The sequence below is a fragment of the Microcaecilia unicolor genome, chromosome 3, assembly GCF_901765095.1.
Source record: "Microcaecilia unicolor chromosome 3, aMicUni1.1, whole genome shotgun sequence".
NCBI classification, from domain to species: domain Eukaryota; kingdom Metazoa; phylum Chordata; class Amphibia; order Gymnophiona; family Siphonopidae; genus Microcaecilia; species Microcaecilia unicolor.
In genome coordinates this window covers 232,287,476-232,302,940 of record NC_044033.1, presented here as the reverse complement: position 1 = coordinate 232,302,940, position 15,465 = coordinate 232,287,476, and the positions used below count along the sequence as shown (strand labels likewise).

The 15,465-nt window shown below is 45.0% G+C and overlaps 1 protein-coding gene across 1 annotated transcript in view; it reads left to right on the top strand.

Annotated features, from left to right (window-relative positions):
• The window catches only part of CAMSAP3 (calmodulin regulated spectrin associated protein family member 3), a 272,719-nt gene that overhangs the window by 234,733 nt on the left and 22,521 nt on the right, over positions 1 to 15,465 (top strand). The window contains exons 13-15 of the mRNA XM_030197560.1: positions 4,461 to 4,690; positions 8,885 to 8,993; positions 12,565 to 12,683. Coding sequence (XP_030053420.1) covers positions 4,461 to 4,690; positions 8,885 to 8,993; positions 12,565 to 12,683 — 458 coding nt within the window. The remainder of the gene's footprint in view (positions 1 to 4,460; positions 4,691 to 8,884; positions 8,994 to 12,564; positions 12,684 to 15,465) is intronic.

Below are 15,465 nucleotides of genomic sequence, written 5' to 3'. Positions count from 1 at the left end.
CCCCCCCTATGGCAAGGTTCTTGGACACAGTTATTTAATTCACTCACTGCCTCTCCAGCCCGGCACGACTTCTGGACACATCTGAAATCACTCATTGCTTTACAGCCCGATACCTCTTTCCCCATTGAATGGAACAGCTGCTTAACTTTTCCTTCAAGCTTCCCCCAGCCTTGAAGAAGGTTTGTTATGAAGCCCTTTAACTTCCTCCCCTGTACCTGAGCTAGAGCAGCGATCTCCATGGGCTCACTTCCCCAGCCATCTCCAGTTTGGGTCTCCTCTCCAAACCCTTGCTCTGCCTGCCATTCCATGGGCTCCTCTCCCTTTATGGTCTCCAGCTGGTCCTCTCCCTCCTGATTATTCCTCCGCAGCCAATCCTCCTCATCTCCCTCGGGATCCTGGGACTTGTAGTTCCCTTGCTGCTCCCTTTGCTTGTCCCTAGGGCTTTGCAGGGGTTCTTGGGAACTGTAGTCCTCCTCCCTTCTCCTGCTCTTGGGAAACTTTTTTCTCTGTGGGGGCGTGGCTTCCCAGCCCCTAGGATGCTGGTACTTGTAGTTGGAATCCCGGGTATGAAACCTACCCACTTGCTCCTCTCCCGGATCCCTTCTTCCCTGACCCTCAGGGGTTCCTCACACTACCCAGCAGAGGTGCTGTGGCTGTCCACCTGATCTTGGAAGGAGCAAAGAACAGCACACGCTTAACAATGGCAAAGACCATATATTTTTCTGTCCCACATCTTTTCATTCTACGCTTTTTAATTTTCACAGTAGTCTCTCATGAGGAACTTGTCAAACAGTTGCACAAGACTGAAATATCTAGCTTAATAGTGCTAATACAGTGGGTCATCTGGTTCCATTAATATACATATGCAAAATCTCAGGGAATTTAATGCCTTAAGTATAAGGGGTCATATATTTGATATTGATAGAAAGCCCTTTGTATTCAGTTTATTAAATTCAAGGATCTTTTTGTTAACTTGAAAAGTGTAATTCCCTTCAGTCTAACTGTAAAAGCTTTTTACTTTGCTCATAAACGTCCTCTGTCCAAAGACCCAATGTTGCACTATAGTGAGCTGCATCAAATCAAATGGTGGAACCTTGGTTTATAGGTTTATAGCATTATTTCCAGGTCACTCTGCAGCCTTTGCTTATCAGTATTCTGTCTTCAGCAGATGGTGTCACACATGCAGCTGGCTCAGAATTGTTATAGTGTAGGCTGCTTCTGGGCCCAGTTGAAGGGTTGGTGCCCCGGTTGAGCATATCTAAGGAAAAAAGCCAGGTTTCTAAACAGGTCTAGAGAACAAATGGAGGACTGGTTAGAACTGAGGTAAGGTTGGTGGGGACTGGTGTATGGATCAGAACAGGACCAGTTTCATCAGGGAGGGAACAATGTGTATCTTCTCTGGAGCCTACAGTTCTCTTTCTTTTCTTGCTAGGAGCAGCACTGGTAGGGAGGGCCATAATTAACATAAGCAGGGTACACTGGGAGCAATCCTTCAGTCCTTCTATGGTGATAGCAGGCATGCAGGAGCTAGAGGTTCAAAGTGCCGCTGAAGCATAAGGGGCCTTCTGAGCCCACAAAGCACTACTCCTGCTGCAATGACTGAAGAAACAATGCCCAACAATGCAGTACCTTCCACAGCAGAGCTGTGTTAAACCCTGATAGTGGCCTCTTGGCATTGGAAGATTGACCTCGAGGCAGTAAAAGTCTAAACTCAAAATAGGAATAGGTATATAATTTATCAGATATTACTTTTATTTACTGTAACGTTTCTGACTAGTTCATATGAGATATTTCCCCCACAGGTTTATCTGATTCACATATTAATTATGCTCCATAACACAATGATTAATACATCAATTAACATATAGTTATTTCAAATGTTCAACTGATTCATTCGGACATAATCTATGTCCTAGTCATAATAGTATTAACTAATGTCAGGTGTTCAAAAGTCCTTATGATCAAAGAGTAATATTATTAGTCCCGTAGTACCATATCAGTTTACTCCACAGTAGTTCGTGTTCAGCCAAATACACTGACTGGATGATCAAATAATAAGTGGTATCCACAATTTTCATTTCATTTCAACAATCTGTGTATAAAAGAATTCTTGCAGCTCTACACAGTGCTGTGTTTCACCGTTGGCATCCTCAGGAGCTGTTCATAAATCGCTAAAAATAGCGACATACCCATACGATTCATCCATTGTATATTTTTTCCTCAATAACGGTAAAATTACATGATATTCATCCTATTTCTCACTGACACTTTCCTTCAGGCAGGAGACCCACCCAGTAGGTTCATCCTGTGTTCATCCGATCAGTGCTAATGCCTCTCACTGATCGGATGAACCTACTGGGTGGGATGTTAAGGGGGGGGAGGGCTAATAGGATGAAGGAATGCCTGGGTGTTTTTTCTCTGGTTGATGGGGTGAGTATGCTGAGATGTTGTGATTACTGCTATGGCATGTGGAGGGGTTAAGTTGGCAACTTGGAATGTGGGGGAGGGGGTGTCAACCATTATATTAGAGGAAATTTTGAGGCACCTGAAAGATTTTAGGGTACACATAGCAATGCAGCAAGAGCTGAAATGCAAAAACTGACAGTGGCTCACTAGTGGAAGGTATATTACTCATCTGGAGGGTCTAAAGCTAGAGGGTTAGCAATACTGATTAGTAAAAATCTTCTGCTCACTGAATATGGGTCAGGGGAAGATACCTTGGATAGATACGTTTGGCTTGCAAGAAGGTTGGATCAATGGGAATTCACTCTTCTTAATGTGTATACCCCCATCGGACCCAAAGGGACCTTTTTTGTCAGGTCTATTCAACTTCATTTGAACAAAAAGTATTAGGGATCTTAGCATTGGAGGGGATATGAATACTTCATTGGGGAAATTAGATAGGACCACATTGAGAGGTAGAGAGGAGACACATGAAGGTAGTATTCTTGATATGTCTCTTGAATGATGCCCTGGAAGATGTGTTGAGAGTTCTCAATCCCACTGAGAGGAAGTTTACATGCTACTCAGGTATGCATGCTTCTTACACATTGATTTTTTTTTTTCTGGTTGGATAAGAGGTGCATAGGCTTATGGAAAGACATATTGATTCACCCCATCAAATTTCTGATCACGCCCCATTGACAGGAATATTCCAGATACCAAATAGAAGCTTGAAGTCAAGGATGTGGAGGGCCAACACCAATTTGATGAGTAAATATTCTACCCAAAAACTCATGATACACAAGTGGAAGGAGTGCTTATCCCAAAACAGAAAAAAGTTTGCTAATAAGTATGACACAGGTTGCAAGAGACTGTTTAAAAAAATAATAATAATAAAAGAAAATTGAGGCCTCAGAGCTCATGGAGCAATGGTGAATTAGCCACCACAGCAGCCAACATTATCTCACAATTGAGTTCTACAGTTCTTATCATTCTTCAACCTCCTGAAGCAGCATCGGATGGATGTGAAACAAATGGCACTTGTCGAGGTGCTGTTGCTGTTGAGCTGTTGGAAGCCTTGAGGAGCTGGAGAAAGCAGATCATTTGCCTATTGAAGTTGGGAGTGTCGGCAGGTGGAGCTCCTCCGCTATAAGCTAAATGACCTGTTTTTGCAATTGTTAATGACTATTTTTTTCTGTGTTTGAATACTTTTGGGATTAGTTTTGAGGTATGATGCAGCTTGCATGATTTTGGTTGTTTTTTTCTCTTTTTTTTTTTTTTTAAGAGAGCAACTTTTTCTCTATTTGGAGTTTTTCATTGCTGGTTTTTTTTTAAAGAGTGTTAGTTTCTGAGGCTAAGAATTATGGACTCAATTGTGAGGTAATGTTGGCTGCTGTGGCAGCTAATTCACCATTCCTCCATGAAATCCGAGGCCTCAATTGTTTATTGCAACTTTGAATAGTCTCTTTTAACCTATGTCATACTTTATTAGCAAACATTTTTCCTGTTTTGAATTCATTAGTTTGCTATCTATGTTTTTTAGGAGCGCTTATCCCTAAATGACAATGGGGACGTTGTGGAACATGGGGAAGGAATAGATGAGAGGCATTTTGATTCAGGAAGCAGCTAGGATTAGGAAAACGCAGACCCAGAAAACACAGGAGTTGGTGCAAAGGCTCACGTGTTTGCAAAGGGTCTATGAAAAGCACCCTTCCAAACTGAGCCAGGAAAAAAGAAAAAGGATTAAATACCAGTTAGCTGAAATGGACACAGGTCAAATTGAATACCTGATGAGGAAAGTGAAGAGGGATTTTAGATGTCTTATTAAAAATGCCCCTCTATACCTTTTACAAGGTTTTGTCTGAGTTAATTTTATTTGTTATAACAGATTCATTTTGTCGTTCAATCTGCTCTGAAGTCCCCAAATATGTCATAGTGTAGTATGAGTGGGGATTTCAGGTGCACTGGAGAAACTCCTAGCATGGTAAGGATAGCATAACAAAACTTTTCTTCCTCAGTCGGCTGCAGGCAAAGGAAAAGCCACAGGAGGAGGAGGTGGCAGGACCTCGGCGTGGGGATTTCACTCGGCAGGAGTATATGCGCCGGCAGCAGCTGAAGCTGATGGATGACCTAGACAAGGTCCTTCGACATAAACCCACCACTGTGCGAGCTGTGAAGAAGGGACGGCCGAAAACAGTCTTCCGGGATGATTCTGTCATCTCCCGCAGTCCTGTCAGGGGCCTTCTGGGTAAGGTGGGATTGAGGGGTTGTGCTGTATAATAATCTCTTTGATGCAGTGTTCTGGGGCTTTGGTGCTGATCTCAAGTTTAAATGGAATTGGAGGGAGATATGTGCACATGTCTCACTAGAAAAGTCGCAGAAAAGAGGGAAAAAGAGACATATATATGCCCACCTTACCTGAAGGGAATCGGAAACAGTCATATCTACATCTCAACTGAAGGAAATCATAGAGAAACAGTGATGCATATTCACTCGCATGCAACACACTCACAATGACAGAAGGGAAAAAGAAGAAAAACAGTTGTCTGGTGCTTAAGGATAAATCACTGACTGAAAGCTAGTACCTAATATAAGCACAAAGAAACCCAATGTATATATCATTTCTTCTATTTTTATCTTTTATCAAGTAGTGGAAAACAAAAAAACAACAACAAAAGAAAATACAAATTATTAAATCTTTAGGGTATCATAATAGAAGAAATTTAAATGCAATATAGACACAACACCATGAATTTTGTTATAAGAAACATTGGAACACATAGCAGGACAAGGGGATAAGTAGAATACTCCTCCTAGTTATCTTACAGTGTAAGAAACAGTTTTTCTTTAAGAGGTTTTGGGCGCATATTCCATGAATCAGTGGAGTAATAGAAGACAAGCGGGTCGGCAGTCTGGAAAGATGTGCAGCTTTATTAGAAACAATCACCCTGCAGACTGCTGGTCTGCTTGTCTTCTGGAGTAGCCTAGTGGTTAGTGCAGTGGACTTTGATCCTGGGGAACTGAGTTAAATTCCCACTGCAGCTCCTTGTGTCTCTGGGCAAGTCACTTAACCCTCCATTGCCCCTGGTACAAAATAAGTACTTGAATATACTATGTAAACCACTTTGAATGTAGTTGCAAAACACCACAGAAAGTCGGTATATCAAGTCCCATTTCCCTTTCTGTTGCTTTGCCTTTTCTGCCATGAATCAGTGGAGCATGAGGTCAGCAGCTCCAAGCTGGGGAGGAAGCTTGAGAAAATGGAGAATCAGCAGGAGACCAACTGCTTTAATTTTAGGAGTCCCATTCCAGGCTGTCAGAGGGTTACCAGCTGCACTAATTAACTTACTCTCCCTGAGGCCCATTCTCAAACTGGGTGCAAATGCCCATAACGCAAAAGGAACACACACACACAACCCCCCCCCCCCCCCCCCACGAAAAAACAGTGAAGCAGTGCTCAAAAGAAATTATATGTAAATGATATGCATGGTTAATTTGTGCTAACAAACTGAAAGTAAGGGGAGGACCGTGCTTGGCACCTGGGCACAAATATTTTGCGATAAGCATAGCTCTTGTGTGCGTGTCCAGACAAACCTGGACGTGCAAGCCTTTCAAAAATTGTTTGCACTTTAAATTTTTGAAAGGCTCATATTTAAACAGAAAAACACACTATGCTTTCACCTTCAGTTTTGCTTGGACTCGCGCACAATTCATTTAGAGAAGAGTGTGTGGATTAAGAATCATATTTAAATCACCCCTAAAATTAAACACCATCACCTGCTGACCTTTCCATTCAATATTTTTCATTTTTCTCATCTGAACAACCACTTTCTGTTTGACTGCTAGTCATGCTTGTATACTCTCAGGCTCATTTTCGAAAGAGAAGGACACCCATCTTTCGACACAAATCGGAAGATGAACTTCCTTCTCACAGAAACATCCAAATCGGTATAATCGAAAGCCGATTTTGGACGTCTCCAACTGCTTTCCATTGCAGGGACGGCCAAAGTTCAAGGGGGCATGTCGGAGGCGTAGCGAAGGTGGGACTTAGGCGTGTCTAACACTTGGACGTCCTTGACCCATAATTGAAAGAAACAAGGACGTCCCTGACGAACACTTAGACAACTTTACCTGGTCGTGTTTTTCTTACGAACAAGGCACAAAAAGGTGCCCGAAATGACCAGATGACCACCGGAGAGAATCGGGGATGACCTCTCCTTACTCCCCCAGTGGTCACTAACCCCCTCCCACCCTCAAAAAACATCTTTAAAAATATTGATTTGCAGCCTCTATGCCAGCCTCAGATGTCATACTCAGGTCCATGACAGCAGTATACAGGTCCCTGGAGCAGTTTTAGTGGGTACTGCAGTGGATTTCAGGCAGGTGGACCCAGGCCCATCCCCCCCACCTGTTTTGTTTGTGGAGGAAACAGTGAGCCCTCCAAAACCCACTACAAACCCACTGTACCCATATCTAGGTGCCCCCTTCACCCGTAAGGGCTATGGTAGTGGTGTACAGTTGGGAAGTGGGTTTTTTTTTGGGGGGGGAGGGGGGTTGGGGGGGCTCAGCACACAAGGTAATGGAGCTATGTACCTGGGAGCAATTTATGATGTCCACTGCAGTGCCCCCTAGGGTGCCCAGTTGGTGTCCTGGCATGTCAGGGAGACCAGTGCACTACAGATGCTGGCTCCTCCCACAACCAAATGGCTTGCATTTGGTTGTTTCTGAGATGGACGTCCTTGGTTTCAAAAATCTCCAAAAATCTGAGAAAACCATGTCTAGGGACGACCAAATTTCAGGATTTGGACGTCCCTGACCGTATTATCGAAATGAAAGATGGACATCCATCTTGTTTTGAAAATACGGTTTTCCCCGCCCCTGGATTGGGATGTTTTGCGAGGACATCCAAATCAAAACTTGGACGTCCCTTTCGAAAATGCCCCTCTATATCACATAGCTCATTCTTAGCTCTACCAAGAGATTGATGGGCTCTATAAATTTTGACGTGAATTTTCAGTTGATTCTCCACCTTTCAGCAAAGTCACACAAATATCAATTGCAATTTGCTTATAGTCATCATATTCTGGACTCTCTCGCACACCTCTAATCTGCAAATTATTATGCCTTATATGGTTTTCAAGGCCCTCCAATTTTAACTGTAGATTCTCCTGTATCTTTTTCATCTCTTGCATATGCTTGGCATAATCCCCTATGGTTTCCACCATCTCAGCCATATGGGCATCCCACCTCTTCAATTCTATGTCCCAACTCCTGCACATCAGCACTCAGTTCCGCTACCAACTTGGTGATTCTCCCTTAACACCAGCAATGTCAGACTTAAGTTGTATAAACCACTCACAAAGTTTTTGCCTGGACATCGCTAATAGGGAGTCCGTGTCTTGATGCTCTAATTGTCTCGCCTCTGCTTCAGTCCTTGAATCCAGTTACAGATCTCCTGCTTGGAGAGGCAGCCATGCTCCTCGTGGTTTTCAGGTCTGGGATGAGACGCATACTCACAAATGTCAGCTCTTTTTTACCTCATAGACATAACACTGACCAGCATTGGAAAAATCCATGACAGAAAGAGGCATAAAATTACTCCCGATGGGAGTGGATTGCATCAAAAGAAGCTGAAAGGTAGATGGAGCTCAAAGCTCGGACATCTGTCATGATAGGTGATGTCACTTTCTTCCTCAGTCTATAAAGATTTTCAGTAGTACTGTCCTTATAGTTCTGCTGACAATCAAGATACCTAAAACACTTTTCCAGATAGAGGCTGCTGTTATCCAAATAAATGCCTTTGAATATTGGAGCCTTTGTAAATAAACCTAGCACAGTCTATATCACTTATTTTTTAACTGCTCAAATATCAAAACTATATAACATGTCTACAGATCTTCACAATATTATGAATAGTGAGCATATGATTACATCAACAGTGTCATGGTGTTGTGCCTATACTGCATTTAAATTCCTTCTGTTTTGATACCATAAGGGTTTAAAAATACATACTTTTGAAGATTTGGTTTACCACTATTAGTACATTAGTTTTAAAGTTCTAGGCCATTTTTGCATTGATTAATTCCCGATTTTCAGCAGCTGAAGGGAGTTGTAAAGCAAAGAGACTCTTCTAACCCCTTGCATCCATGAAGGAATCATTCTTACACTGGCATTTTTAGCACTGGTGGGGAGATTTAACTAGCAGCCCGGTATGTAGCCTGAATTTACTTGGTTCAGTTGTAGAAAAAAGTGCTATTTAACAAAAGTGCCTCTTCTCCCTACAGTCCCTTCCCTACCTCCTTTCTGGGGAGAATAAGAACTGCATTGTGTATATTTGTGGGGAACCATTAGTGGATAGAGAAGACTGCCTTCTATGGGTGCAGGATTAACTTTTTTCCCCACTGAAACTGTCTCACACTCTGTCTCAAACTTCTCTTCACAGGCTCAAAGCTGAGTAAAGTTTACTCTCAGTCCACACTGTCTCTCTCCACTGTTGCCAATGAGCCCTCGGGGAATGTGTTGAGCATCAAGAGGTCACCAAGGTCGCCCAGGTGGGTGAAGTAGAGCATCTCCAAAATACATAGCAAAGTTGAAAGAGGGTGCTGACGGGTTAACCATTGGATCCTTAATGGATTATTGACCACCCATGGATCTGGGCCTTTAACAGCCACACTCCTGCAACTGATCCTGTTGATGTTATTTGGGCCAGAATCACTCATAAAGATATTGAGTCCTATGGTATTTAGTATGCAAAGTTGCCTGCTTGAGGGGAGATAGTATTGGAAGTGCCTGCTGCTTGCCTGGACTGTAATTTGTGAGACTCAAATGACAGGGTATATAGACTTGCAGATTGGAGAATATTTTCTTTGCTTCCCAAAAGGAAAACATTGAAAGTACTTTAGAAAATATTAGGCCTATGGGAAGAGGCCTAGGAGACTGGTCTCTTCCACCATAGCTCTGGGTCTTCTCAGATATAGAGATGAGATGTACCTCATTTCTCTAATTGTTTGTCTCCCTCTGGGTAGCTGGTGGTGTGGGATTTCTCAAACCTAGATCCTGGGAATATTAAACTCCCTCCTCTCCCTCCCCCCACCCTTTGTTTAAACTTGTAGCATAATTCAACTTTGCCACCTTATCAGATAACAGTGCACCTAGCTCAGGGGTGTAGCTACCCAGGCCCACCCAATCACAGCTCAGGCCCACCCAGTTTTCCATACCTCCTCCAACCAATCAGTGCACAGCCAACAGGAAAAAGAGCAGCTCACTCGCGAATGCCCAATTGCACCCCCCTAAACGAACTGCAGCAGCATCGCAGCACCCACCAGACACCACCAGGACATAACAAGGCCACATCCCCTGTCTACCGACCACAACGCAAGAACCGCCCCCCCACGCCCCAGAAACCCGAAGGAACCACTGAGTCCAGCTCCACCGCCAGAAATCCCGAGTGCAGCGAGAGGAAGACAAGCGACAACAGGACCTGGTCACACTCACCACAAATGCATGAAAACACACTGCAAGACCCGTCCAGCAACAGCAGAAGGAATAAGCCCCTCAAACCAAGAGGCAACACCACGTGCACATCGACATGTGCCATCCACTACATCAGATGTCTCCGTGAAAAACCTCACACAGGGAAGTCCACGAGATCGCCATGAGAGAACACACATACACTGTACTACTGCAGCCACCAAGCTCGTCAGCCAGGAGCATTTTCACAAGCAAACGAGGGAGCCACCATGCGACATGGAAGCCGACCCCGCACCCTCCCCACATCAACAGACTTGGCGACACGACACTCCCCCCTCTCCGCCCCCGAATCCTCCAATCCCCGAGCCGCTGGCAGCCTCAACAAGAAAGCAGTACACACCCTGCTTTAGACCTGCCCCCGGAAGCCTTTCTTTCTGCTTCAACTTCCTGTTCCCGCATAGGAGGGAAACTGTATGAGAGAGAGAGAGGCTTCCAGGGTAGGTCTAAAGCAGCGTGTGTATACTGCTTTCTAGCTGAAGCTGCTGCCGACTCGAGGGATCGGAAGACCCGGGGGGGGGGGGGGGGGCATACCGAGCGCCACAGGGATGGAAGGAGAGAAAGAAGACTCCAGTGCTGGTAGTGGCGGTGGTGCTGGAAGGAAAGCAAGAAAGAGACAGGGACGAGACCGGCTGACGAAGGGTTTAAAAAAAAAAAAAAAAGACCGCGGGGGGGGGGGGGGAGAGAGTAAGAGATAGAGAAGGAGCACAAGATGGATGGGACTAGGGGATGTGAGGGAGAGGGAACAGAAGATGGATGCAGCTAAGGGTGTGGGAGAAGGGGAATAGAGAAGAAGATGATTTGGACTTGGGAGAGGGAGCAGAAGATGAATGGGACTAGGGGGTGTGGTGGGGGGGAGAGAGAGGGTGCAGAAGATAGATGTGACTAGGGGTGTGGAAGGGAACAGAGCAGAAGATGAGTGGCACTTGGTGATTGAATGGGAAAGGATGACGACAAGAGGAGAGAGAAGAAATGGAAAAGCCAACCTGGAAAAGAATTTAAAAGACTGACACATGGAAAGTGGAAGAGAGTGGGACCAGTTCACCCAGAAAAATAAAGTGCTCAGACAACAAAGGTAGAAAAGAAAAAAAAATTATTTTTATTTAATATTTTTTAAAGATTGAGATGTCTGCTTTGTGAAATGTACCTTTTTAAAAAAAACTTTAAATTTTTTTTTTTTTTTTTTAGTTTTGTATTTTGCAGAGTACAGGAGAGAAAAAAAAAACATTTATGTTTCTCTCTTACCCGTATTGCCCTGCTTGTAGAAACTGGCTTTCTTGGGTGGAGGGAAGGGAGGGGTCTCCATTTCAGTTTTTGTCTGAATGTTTTTTGTTTTTTTGTGAGTGTAATGTTGGTGGTGGGTTTCTTGGTGGGGATGGGCTCTTCACTGCCTAGGGGAAAAAAGGTATATTTAATCTTTTTTCCCTAGACAGTGAAGAGCCCACCCTCACCCAGAAACCCACCAATAATGTTGGGGTAGGCTCATTGCACAGGTTAAAAAAACAAACCAACCTTTTTTTTAAATTTTATGTTGGTGGGCTTTGGGGTAGAGGTGGCCTCTGCAGTGGCCAGGACATTAAATGATGGTGTGCTTCAGGGTGGGGGGGGGGGGGGGGGGGGGGGGGGGGGGGGGGGGTGCCAGACTATGGGGGATGGGTAGGGGATAGGACAGGACTGGCGCTAGACTAAAAGGTGGGGGTGGGGTTAGGGTGGGGATGATGCATAGCAATGGGATGGATGATGGGGCAAAAACTTTGTTTTTACTCTAAGCAGTAATAATTGACTATCTCCCCTCTTCCCTTGACCCCACTTTCTTATGGATATCCCCAACAAGCAAAGATCCCTGCAGCCTGAGAACTGAAAGAGAAACCTCTTTCATGGCTCAGGCCTTCAGTGTGCTGCCCAATTGTCAACATTCTTCTCTGTTCTTGTAGGGATGGATATCCTGTATTTTGATCTTTTTAGTATTTTTGTATATTTCTCTCCTTTCCAATCTGTCCAAAATTCTGCGGCACGACTTGTTTTCCGCCAGAATTGTTATACCCACACTAGCCCGCTCCTCAAGTCACTTCACTGGCTCCCTGTCTGCTTCCGCATTCAGTTTAAACTTCTCGTACTGACCTTTAAATGCATCCACTCTGCAGCCCCCCATTACCTCTCCACTCTCATCTCTCCCTATATTCCTCCCCGTGAACTCCGCTCACTGGACAAGTCTCTATTGTTGTCTTCCTTCTCCTCCACTGCTAACACCAGGCTTCACTCCTTTTCTCTCGCGGCACCTTATGCCTGGAATAGACTTCCTGGACCTATACGTCTAGCTCCATCTCTGCCTGTTTTCAAATCTATGCTGAAAACCCACCTTTTCATTGTTGCTTTTATCTCCTAGCCACAATTGCCCTCCCCTTGTCCCTTTCTCCCTTCTCACCCATTACTTCCCTCACCCGTAACTGTCTTGTCTGTCTGTATTATTTAGATTGTAAGCTCTTTTGAGCAGGGACTGTCTCTTTGTATCAGGTGTTCAGCGTTGTGTGCGTCTGGTAGCGCTATACAAATGCTAATAATAATAATAATAATTTCCTACCTTTCTTCTTACAGGGCCAACTCTCCCTCTGGTCTCATGTCTCCAAGTCGTCTGTTCTTTACTCAGAACGGAGAAGGTGACTGGGAGAATGCCTCTACTGCTTCATCCCCTGCTTCTATCCCAGAGTACACAGGTGAGTCCTGTTGGTGAAACATGGCACGTTTGGTGGTATTAAGTGTCCCATGAGTGTACAGGTGCAGAGCATGTGCAGGGGAATAGGCCCTGGAGTGAGACCTGGACTTCAGCCTAAGAAGATGATGAGGGTAGATCATGAGCTCTGGGGCTGCATCATGTGAGTTGAACCCAGGCTACCTAGAGCTAAGGGGAATGAAGGTTGCTTGAGTTTTGAAGTCCAGGAGAAGTAAATGATCTTATGGGGGTCATTTTATACAATTTTATTTTATTAAACTGGTAAACCCCATTTTACCCACAGAAAAGTTTTTTTTTTTTATAAACTGTTTCACAGCATACATGCAGGTGACAAGAAGGCATGTATTTGTATATAATCTGAGCATAAGCTTGTTCTAGGACATAGTATGGGAGGTTCAAAGTATGTGTGTAATTTTTAGAATACATGCATATATTAATGTTGGAGGAATTCTGCACAAAAAAATTGAATATTCTGCAAAGTTCTGCACACTTCATAAATTTCTTGTCCAGAATTTGCCCATTATAACAATTGGTGTCGCCTCCCAGGTATGAGATATCCTCATCACCACCAAAGCAGTTTCCCTCCTCAAGTTTCTCTTGGCTTGTATCCCTTCCCCTGTTAAGTTTAGTCCCAGGCTTTCTCTACACTTCTCCAGTGTGAATATCTCCAGTGCTGATCTCCACCCCCTTTTTGTTTACCTATTCTCTACCATCTAGCAACACTCTCCCTCTAGAGTTCTCTTACAAGTCAATAAGAGGAGTTTGAACTGTATGTGGAAACGGATATGGAGCCAGTGAAGTGACTTGAGGAGAGGGCTAATATGAGCATAGCGACATTGACGGAATATTAGTCATGCAGCAGAATTTTGAACAGATTGAAGAGAAGAGAGATGGCTAAGTGGGAGACCTGTGAGAAGCAAGTTGTAATAGTCTAAGCGAGAGGTGATAAGAGTGTGGATGAGGGTTCTGGTAGTGTGCTCAGAAAGGGCGAATTTTGGTGATATAGAGAAAGAAACGACAGGTTTTAGCAGTCTGCTGAATAAGTGCAGAGAAGGAGAGGGAGGAATGAATGGGAGGAACGAGAGTATCCAGTGCAGAGGAGAGAATAGAATAGTATTATAGGAAAAGACAGCCTCATTGACAGACTTGGATAACATAGTGGTAGAGAAGAGATTTGAAACACTGGAGGACAGAGTTAGAAGGGTCAATAGCCTGAAGATTCCTAAATGTGTTGGTTAAGATTGGACGGGACTGGGGAGGAGGGTGTTTAAGTGTGAAAGTTATCAGATGATGGTCAGAGAGGGGAAGAGCTGAGGTACAGAATCTGGAGAGTGAGCAGTTTGAGAAGAGAATAAGATCAAGACAGTGGCCATTCTGGTGAGTAGGGGCAGTGGAGCACAGTTGAAGATTGAAAGAGGATGTTAAAGCAAGAAACTGAGAAGCATGAGTCAGAGGGATCATTAGCATGAATGTTAAAATCCCAAGAATGAGGGAAAGAGATAAAGGTTCAAGAAAGAAGGAAAGCCAGTCATCAAAGTCAGTGAGAAAGGAAGAAAGCGACTTATCAGGGGGTCGATAAATGACTTTTACTCAGAGAGGCAGCGGAGTTAATAGACGGATGGAGTGAGATGGGTGAGGGGGGGCTGGAAAAGAGTAGATAGCGTATATGAGATGGGTAAGGGGGGCTGGAGAAGTGTGAAAAGTGTGGTTAATATGTTTGTGTTATTGGTGAGGGGGCTAGAGAAGTGTAAATAGAATGTGTGTGTGATTGGTGAGGGGGCTGGAGAAGTGTGGGTAGTGTGTGTGATGGGTGAGGGGGCTGGAAAAGTGTGGGTAGTGTGTGTGGTGGGTGAGGGGGCTGGAGAAGTGTGGATTATGTGATGGGTGAGGGGGCTGGAGAAGTGTGCATTGTGTGATGGGTGAGAGGGGCTGGAGAAGTGTGGATAGTGTGTACGTGATGGGTGAGGGGGGCTGGAGAAGTATGGCGTGTTTGTGTGTGTGTGATGGATGAGGGGGCTAGAGAAGTATGGAGTGTGAGTTTTTGTAATGGTTGAAGTGGGCTGGAGAAGTATGGAGTGTGTGTGTGTCCAGCAACTCTCCTCTCCCCTGCCCTCCATCCATATCCAGCAATTCTCTTCTCTGCCTTTCCCAGGGGCGTAGCCACGTGCGGGCCTGGACGGTCCCGGGCCCGCCCACCCAACATCCCTCGCTGTCGCTGCCTGTCTCCCGCTCTGGGTACGGCCGTCCGGGAGCATTCAGCAGCATTGCCTGGCCCTGCGTGCCTGAAATTTTTCTCCTCTCCTTGAGGGGGGTTGCTAATTTCCCCCCCCCCCCCCCCAATTCATGCGGTCCTGCTGCAATGTTCCGTTCCGGCGTCCCCTCCCTCCAACTAGTGCGATGTATCACTCTCCCTCCTCACTCCACCTTCCACCCCCCCCCCCCCCCCCACCCCCGCAGCTTTGCAGGCCTTTTAATTTTCAGACCTACAGGAGCATTCATCAGCGATACGAATGCTGCCTTTGGCCAGCCCCGGAAGCCTTCTCTGTACAATGTCCCGCCTATGCGGGAAGCTGTACAGAGAAAGCTTCCAGGGCAGGCTAAAGGCAGCTTTTACATCGCTGATGCTGCTGGTGGGCCTGGAAAGCTTGGAGGTCTGCAGAGCGGGGTAGGGTGGAAGAGTGATGTCAACCTGACCGCAGGGAAATGATAAGGGGGAGTGGAGACAGGAGGAAGATCACCTGGCGATGTCAGTTCAAAGGGGAAGA